At 37.6% G+C, this 9,241-nt stretch overlaps 1 protein-coding gene across 1 annotated transcript; it reads left to right on the top strand.

Annotated features, from left to right (window-relative positions):
• Positions 1-8,618: 8,618 nt before the first annotated feature.
• LOC143534513 (uncharacterized) lies at positions 8,619-9,025 on the top strand. Its single transcript, XM_077028980.1, has 2 exons — positions 8,619-8,877; positions 8,925-9,025. Exons 1-2 carry the CDS (start codon positions 8,619-8,621, stop codon positions 9,023-9,025), a joined length of 360 nt encoding a protein of 119 aa, XP_076885095.1.
• Positions 9,026-9,241: the final 216 nt, after the last annotated feature.

The raw sequence follows: 9,241 nt of genomic DNA on the forward strand, positions 1-9,241 counted from the left end.
AGACTCCCTTTGAATCTACTACAAGACCAAGCCACAAGTCAACTATTTTAAAACTTTTTGATGTCCATCACTTTACCTATACGAGTGCTCAGTAAGATCCTAAGCTTGGTGAAAAGGTCGATGAGTGTTACTTTGTCGAATATGCTTCCAACTAAACCACTTATTGTGTTTATAACAAGAAGACTAACCTGATATTAGAATCTTTCAATGTTGACTGCCAAGAGTTTAACGCTACTGATGCTCGCATGGGACCATACTGGCTGTTTGACTATGACTACTTGTTCAACCAGTTCTGTGGCATGTCTACTCCACCACCTGTAAACACTCAAGTTCCATCTTCTCTACATGAACCATGTGGATGCAATATATTATCAACAATTTGTCTGAAGTAAGTCTACCTACTCAACCATCCAACAGAGTTGTACCACCCACTAGTACCACCATTTGTTCCCCAACCAGAAAATAACATTCAAGTTGTCAATAGCCCTGCTCCTCAATCTGCTGATTCAACTGATTTGGTTGTTGTCGAAGAAGTATCTAATTCTAATTCTGATGACTCGCTCATGTCCGTTGATAATGTGGAACAACATCTAACAGAACCTGCATCAGATGTTCAAGTAGCACCAAGCGTGGTAGAATCTTTTTCCATGCCTCCCTCTTAAGATGAAGTTGTTCAAGTTGCTTCTATAGATGACGAACATGCTGCTGGTGAATCTTACAACACTGCATCAACTCCGGTTAATACAGTTGTTGTTCCTTATGGTGAAAATCTCTCGGATTAACAAATTCCTTAAGAACATGCAGTTGACCAGCCTGGCTCTATTCAGTCAGCCAATGATGTTCTTATCAATGTTCCTCGCATATTTCATCCCATTGAAAGTATGTCGGTTGATCTTCAAGCAAAACCTGTCACACTTGTACATGTTATACCTCAATTTCTCATCCATCGAAGTCATCCCACCGAAAACATCATTGGTTCTCCTTCTGTTGGCATCCAAACAAGGATCAAGTCTGGTACTATTTACAGATGTCTTTTTGCTTGTTTTATTTCACAGGTAGAACCGAAGGACTACAAGGTAACTTTGAATGAAAGCTCGTTGGTTAAAGCTATGCGATATGAGTAGTTACAGTTCAAGAAGCTCAACGTTTGGAGGCTAGTCAAGAAACCTAAGAACAAGAAAGCTATTGTGTATTTAGGAACAAGAAAGATGATAAGGGGTGATCGTAAGAAATAAAGCAAGATTGGTGTTAAAGGTTTCTCTCAACATAAAGGACTTGATTACGATGAAGTATATGTTCATGTTGCTATGTTTCTAGCCTACCCTTCTTACATGAACTTCAAAAGGTATCAAATGTAAGTGAAGACTGCCTTCTTGTATGGGAAAGTAAAGGAAGAAATATATGACAAGAAACCACTAGGTTTTATTATCCAAATCATGTTATCGTCTTGATAAAGCCCTTTATAGCCTTCACCAGACACCCCGTGCTTGGTATGCTACAATAGCATGACATCTATTGAAGAATGTCTATAGAATAGGTGTTATCGATCAAACACTCTTTATCAAAAAGGTGAAGGATGATCACATTCTGGTCCAAGTTTATGTTGATGACATTATCTTTGGTTCCACATCTGATAAACTGTGTAGAGAGTTCACGCAAGTCATGCAAAGCCGGTATGAGATGAACTCATTAGGGGAGATGGCCTTCTTTCTGGGATTTCAAGTTGAACAAAATCAGACGACATTTTAATACATCAAAAGAAATACGTTCGTGACATCATCCAGAAATTTGGGTTCAAGAACTCCACTCCTTTCCTCACTCTGATTGCTACCTGACTAGTGCTCGCTCTAGATTCATCAGGAAAAACAGTTGATCAACACCTTATCGATCAATGATTGGCTCACTGGCAGCGTGCTAAACATTATGTTCCATGTCTATCAGTGTGCCAGATATTAGTAAGATCCAAAAGAATCCCACATGACCACTATTAAGCGTATCTTTCAGTATCTAAATGGAAAGCTTTGCTTATGTCTTTGGTATCCCAAAGACTCCCCTCTAGTACTGCATGCTTACACCGATAGCGATTATGGGGGATGTAATCTTGATCGAAAGTCAACATCGGAGATAGATTCGATTAGACTGGTTTATTATTAGATAAGATTAACTTCATAATTCTAATAGATAAGTTAATACTTAGTAATTAGAGTTGTTTGCACTTGTAAACTTTCTTAAACTTATCCTCTCAACTAAAGTGGAGCTTAAGCCAATATGATTAGATTACTTTGCACTTGGCAGATTCTTGCCATCTTCAAACAAGTTTGGACATTTTTTTTAAAATTAAATTTTATTTTTAGTTTTATTTTTATTTTTTATTTTTATTTTATTTTCCTTTATTTTATTTTTCTAGTTTTTACTTTCTTTGTGTTGGTAATTTGTAAATTATATAATCTTATAATTTTAAACTCATTTATCAATAATTATGTTTATTTTGTGTCTTGTCGTAGCATCATAGCATGTTATGTCCTTTGGAGCTTCAAAAGAAGAGAAAATACAAGGTGTTCACTTCAATGATCAAGGGTTTGCAAACATGTCCACTTATGTTTGCCGTATCTACTGATCTCAAGACTCATGACCCATGGGTGGAACAATTTTGGAAGAATGCCAAGACAGAAAGGAAAGAGACTATCATTACATCAATAGTGGCATACCAAAGAATAGTGGTGAATAAGGAGGTTATTAGAAGAGCCTTGCAGATCAAAGTCGGTGCTGGTGATCCGTCCACTACATTCTCAACAAGAGAAATTGCAGGGTATCTTCGGAAGATAGGATATGACATAGAATGGAGAATGTGCGAGAAAAGACATTTGCCTTCCTACTAGAAACTCTTATTCCACGTGGTTGCCCATCGATTGTCTTAACAAAAGGGAGGATTTAACAAACTTAGCATTGACTGGGTTGGAGTCATGTTGTGCTTGACTCATAAAAGGAAGTAAAACTACCCCAAGTTGTTCTTCAGGCACATGCAACTCAATGTACTCGCTAAGAAGCGAAGGTTGATGTATCCAAGATTCGTGCGGCTGATTCTGGTCGATTTAATACCAAATGTTCCAAGACCCGAATATCCATAAGAAGTTGATGAAGAATGAGAAGTTTTTGAATCATCTGAACCTCATCATGTGAAGATGGCTAGAAAAACTGCATTTAAGGCATTGATTGAGCCGACTGGGAGAAGCGTGTACAAGTACACGTGTCAGGAGCCTGGGTCATGTTTGGTAAGTTTGCCGAGACCGAACCTGAAAGTGATGAGACACATGTTGTTGAAGATCTAGATAGTGGGGACGATGGTGACAAATGATGATCATGATGGTGATGGAGTTGATGAAGAATAAGAGCAAGATGAACCTGAGGCAGAACCTTAAACACATGAAGCACATGAGGCCACTGAAGCAAAAACTGATGTTGAGGGTGAGCACCAGACAAAAAGGCTTCACAACAAGGCAAAAAGAAAGTCTGGTGAGTCATCAAAGGGCTACTGAAGAAGAGGAGCCCGAGAGCCCTCTAAAGCGTTTTAAGCGGATGAAAGATTCCAAGAAGTCTTCTTCTGCAAAGGTGCCTATAATCAAGGTAATCTTTTGTTGGGTCTATTTTGTTTGGTTTGTACTTAGTTTGTGTTTTTTTTAGTATGTGTCTTGTATGTATGTGTAAACTGAGATCATGGTGATCTCGGTGGTCTTAGGCTTGTTATGGGCTAGGTTGTAGTTCCCCTATATATAGACATGTTATGTATAGGGTTGAGGTTGATCGTTCACTTCATATTGTTGAACGAGTTGGTGTGTAACAAGTGCTTAAGCATTAAACGTGAATATAGGTATGTTTTAAAGCATCCTTGGTGTTATTTACGTATTCTTTGTCGTTTGTTTTGAATCATCTCATGTTATATTCCGCAATAACATAGAGATTGTTGATATCATATTGAAAGATCCGTTCTTAGGACTTACAATTGGTATCAGAGCCTATTGACCTCTAGGCTCAGTTGTGATATCAAACGATTCAAGACATATTGATTCATTGGCTTTATTGGTGATTTTGGGTTTTGGAGTGTTTTTTCAATGAACAGTGTATCGGAGAAGAGTAGGTCTTATTTTTTGTTATAGAATTGGTTAATTTGGAAACAAATTTTAATCCCACAATTCACAGGATTTAGTTGGTTGTAAATCTAAACCAGTCAATCTCCTTCTCGGGTACTTTAGAATGTTTTCGGGGTAATTTAAGGGTTCTCGGCCTTGCTTCATCGTTTTCGGTCCAGTTCAAGTGTTCTTTGATAGTTCTCGGTTGAATTTCAGAGTTCTTGGTCATTCAAGGTTTTAGATCATCAAGTGTTCTCGGTCACAGTTGTTTTATTTTCTCTGTTCTCGATTAAAGTTTGTTTTCAGTCGATATTTGTGTATTCTGTCAAACTTTATAATTCTCGACTAAGCTGCACATGGGCTGATATATTGGGCTTTGAAAAATTACTTGGACTCAATTTACTGGACTATTACTATTACTGTTTAAAATGGAACAAATAACAAATGGTAATGGATCATTAAATGCTACACTACATCAAGAGCTGAACTCCATAATGGGAACTGCTACTCGCATACCTTGTCCGTTGTCTCATGAGGGGTTTAGCGAGTGGAAGTTCATATTTGAGAAATACTTTAAAATGAAAGATTCCAAGGTTTGGAGAAGTATTGTTAGAGGTCCTCAAGCTATCACCTATCAGCGTGAAAACTCTGAGGAAGTTGTGTGAAGCCTGTTGAACTATATGAGGATGTTGATTTTGAGAAAATGGAAGAAGATGAAAAGGCACTTTCAGTGTTAACTATGGCACTTTCACCTATTATTTCCTTGGGATTTAGAGAACTACAGTCTACTAAGGCACTATGGGAAGCCTTGATTGAAGTGTATGAGGGAAATGAAGACATGAGAAGGAGTCGTCAAGATCTGCTGCGACAAAAGTTTAACATGTTTAATCACGTTATGGGAGAGTCGTCGGAAACTCAGCTGCACATGTTCATAGCTCTTGTGACTGAGATGAGATCTGCAAACATCAATCTAACCGTAGCTGAAACAAACAATAAGCTGGTAAACTCTTTACCCCAAAGTTGGGATATGAATGTGGCAGTAATTAAGAAAACAAAAGATCTCAACAGGCTAACACTATCAAAAGTTATGGAAATCCTCAAGGCTTGTGACATGGATGACAAGCAACGTGCCATAAACTATGAAAACTCCTTCAATGCAGCTGGCTACAGTATTGCTTCCAATAATGCACTCATTTCACAAGACGGCTTCTCAATGTTCAAAGCTATTCAGGGATAACAACAGTTTCAGCCTAAAAACAATTTTTCAATGTTCATATCTGCTCAGGGTCAATTCTCTCAAGCTTCACCCCAACCAGCTCCAGTGTTCTTTTCTAAACCTACTCAACCACCTGCTACTACCATTAAACCTCAAACATTTGGTGCCTCTTCTAGTCAGGGTTCCAATCAGATTTATTCAATCTCAAAAGAAACTCAAGAAAACATTACTTTGATGGCGGGGTTCATGAAATGCTACAACGCGTTCCTTGTTGGAGATTTGGTTCAACTAGTAGTAGTTGCTGAGCTTAATCAGATTTATCCTGATGATGTAGAAGAAATTGATATTTCTTGGAAAATCGCCATGCAGTGTTTCGTGCTAAGAAATTTACTAAGAGAACTGACAGAAACAATCAAATAATAAGAATGTGGGTTTTAGCAAGGATACTCTAAGGTGTTACAATTGTCACGAGTCGGGTCATTTTGCTTGTGAATGCACCAATCCAGCAAAGGAGGGAAACATGGAAAGGGCGCTGGTACTAGTGGGAAATGCTAGAGGAGAAAGTGGGGCGAGTTCAGGTGAAGGTGATTATCCTGGACTGTTCAGATGGCTGCTCTCAACATAAGTAATCAAACTGCTAATTTTGCTCATGTTGAAGATGTTGAGGAAGAGAATACTGCTGAGGAACAAGTTAAGGAGCTTCAATTTGCTTTTATGGCTTTCACTTCTTCCAGCTCATCTGTGGTAAGTTCTCAACTATGTTTTCAAGCTTGCATTAATAAAGTAGATCTCAAAAATCTCATAATAGTAACTTGCTTAGAGAAATGCAATTAGTAAAATCCTAAAATTATAATCTCAAGAAAAATGAAAGAGCTTTCAAAGATAAAATAGAAGCACATATCAAGGATTTTTCTAAACTCAAATCAGATTTTAGTTTAAAATGTTGTCACCATCTATATGCCAAACATAAAATTGTTGAATTAACTGCTGAACTAGAAGCCTCTAAGTTAGAAATTTCAAATCTAACTAATAAATTTAAAAGGGCTAAACTAGATTTTAGAAAATTTGATGGTTCTAGTAAAGTAGTCAATTCAATGATTAAAAGTCAGTTATGGTGGAAAGAAAACGAGGGTGAGGGTATAGGATATAGTCTCGTACCCCACCATACAATGACAACTACACTAGCCTTCCTATTACCAAAGAACAAGAGGAAAGGATTAAAGACATGTAGTATGGTAAACCAGCTAAAAATGATAAAGCTCTTTCCAACTCAGTAAACACTACTGCGTCCACTTCAGTAGTGAACGATTCTAATATGTTTGCTCATGTGCAAATAAAGTAATCATTGAGGATTGGACTGATGAGGATGATTGATTCATGTGTTTCAATTAATTAAGACATTAATTTTGATGTTTCTTTAAAATTACATGTTTTAAATTCTTTTATTCTGACTTTTTGTGTGGGCTCTGATTTTAGGAGCAAAGATAATTGTGTGGTTGATTTCATTGAAACTTTGAATTCTGGTAATGTGGTTTTTAATAAGTTTAAAAATTTTTAAAATTTAATAAATACTCATTTCCTAAGTTTGCTAAACATGGATGCTCTAATGACAAACAGGGTGACAAACCAAACAATGTGTCAAGAAGCAAACATCAGGCAAAGCAAACTGGTCCACACAACTGGTCTAGACAGGTAGTTGATGACAATAAATTCCATATAAAACGTCAAACTTGTTTTAATTGTGGCACTTCTGATCATATTGCTAGAAATTGTCAACACGGTCCATATGTGCCATACTATGGATTTTATAAGAGGAATATGCCTCGTAATACCTATCGACGAGATTTCAGGTATCACCAGGCTAATCCTCTGACAGTGATTGGAATAGAAACAAACCTGATAGGTTTAGTCCTCATCAGACCAAGCCTAACATGTTTCGTAAAGGTGGTAGAAACGGTGCTTCGGTCTCAAAAACGAACACGGCTTCTAAACCAAAACCAGAGACCAAGTTATCCATTCGTACAAATAATGTCAAATCATTCAACAGTAGACATGAATGGTTGCCTAAGTCTCCAGTGAAAGAGGCATCGAATTCCATATTAGTTGATTGGAAAGACATTTAATGGCAACCCATGACAACCTTAGATGAATCAGGTTCACCCAGTGTTACTATGGACCGTGTACCAAAAACTAACTGATCTCGCACATCGTGCAGGAACAGCTATGGATGACTATCATCAGACCTTCGTATGTTGATATTGGAAGTTCTAGGCACATGACAGGAAACATTACCAGGCTACATGACATTCAAATCTTTAACGGTGGGTATGTTTCCTTTGAGGGGGAAGGGAAGATTACGCAGAAGGGTACTATAAGTAATGGTGTTCTAAAATTTGAAAACTTTAATTTTGTTTCTGAGTTGAAGCACAGTCTGCTGAGTGTTTCGCAGATCTGTGATAAAGGTTTCTCAACTCATTTCACTAATAAAGTGTGTCTAATTTTAAAACCTGGTTTCATTATACCAGATAACTGTATTCTTGTTTGATCTCAAATAAATATAATGCTTATGTGATCGACATGAATAAAAATGTTCCTGAAGAAATAACCTACTTATTTTCAAAAGTGTCAGAACATATTGTCATTTTTTGGCATCGTCGTCTTGGTCATGCAAATGCTAAAAATTTAAATCGTCTTGCTAAAAATGCCTTGGTGCGTGGTTTACCTGTCAAAGATTTTGTGGCTATTGAGAAATGTGTGGCATTTTCCTTGGGTAAACACAATCTCAAATCTCATAACCCAAAACTGATTAATACCATTTCATCAGTGGTTCATTTATTGCATATGGACCTGTTCTGTCCAGTTCATGTTTTGAGTCTTTCTTGCAGCTCTTATTGTCTTGTTATTACTGATGAATATTCAAATTTTACTTGGGTGTTTTTCTTATCAAATAAGAGTGAAACTACATAATTGATCAAAAGATTTGTGGTGCTTATGGAGAATCAGGTCAACTTAAAGCTGAAGGGCATTGGTTGGGACAATGGCTCGGAATTCAAGAATGCTATATTGAACTCTTTTTTTGCAGAGAAGGGGTACTTTGACAGTTGAGTTTAGCTCGGACACCGCAACAAAATGGTGTCGCTGAACGAAGGAACTGGACTCTTATTGAGGTGGCAAGAATCATGCTGTGTGATTCAAAGCTGCCATTATTCTTCTGGGCAGAGGCTGTTAATACGGCATGTTATGTTCAAAATTGTGTGTTGATCAACAAGTCACAAATGAAGACTCCATATGAGATCGTCTATGGTCACAAGCCCACAATTGCACATTTTAGGGCGTTTGGTTGTCCGTGTACTCTATTAAAAAATCTTGAATCGACTCCTAAATTTGGGGCCAAAGCTGATGATTGTTGTTTTGATGGGTATGCTGGTCGTACTGCCTACAGAGTCTACAACAAATCAACCAAGCAGATAGTAGAATCGTATGATGTACGTTGGTTGGAAGAAATGAGACCGATGCTCGTGTTGGTCCCGACTGGTTGTTCGAATATAATGAACTCTTCAAACCCTTCAATGTGTTTCCAGTCATCGATACAGAAATTTCGGGTGCCGATGTGTTACATTCTGAGAAAGAAGATTTACCTGTTGTTTCTCATATATCTCCAATTCTGGATGAGACCCCTTAGAATCATCCGATACCACTCACCCTTTATCAGACAATCAACACGAAAAGGTTACCGAAACTGTGTCTTCACCAACTTCTGCAGAAAAAACTCCAATAGTTGAGGGGGAGAGTCCTATTCGTCAAATTTTCGGAAGTACCATATGTCATTTCTAATGAATACATTGCAAGCACCTTGTACTCACACAGTACGGCGACATCCGGATGGAAGAACCCTCTC

This window comes from Bidens hawaiensis, unplaced genomic scaffold (assembly GCF_021521415.1).
Source record: "Bidens hawaiensis isolate Kalapana, Puna unplaced genomic scaffold, B.hawaiensis_p1.1 tig00010169_1, whole genome shotgun sequence".
NCBI lineage: Eukaryota > Viridiplantae > Streptophyta > Magnoliopsida > Asterales > Asteraceae > Bidens > Bidens hawaiensis.

What these genes read in the sequence shown, in the direction of transcription:
- LOC143534513 (XM_077028980.1), top strand. Translation starts at nt 8,619, where the DNA reads ATGAAGACTCCATATGAGATCGTCTATGGTCACAAGCCCACAATTGCA. An exon ending in GCTCGTGTTGGTCCCGACTG is followed by an intron (nt 8,878 to 8,924) that starts GTTGTTCGAATA and finishes ATGTGTTTCCAG; the next exon opens with TCATCGATACAGAAATTTCG.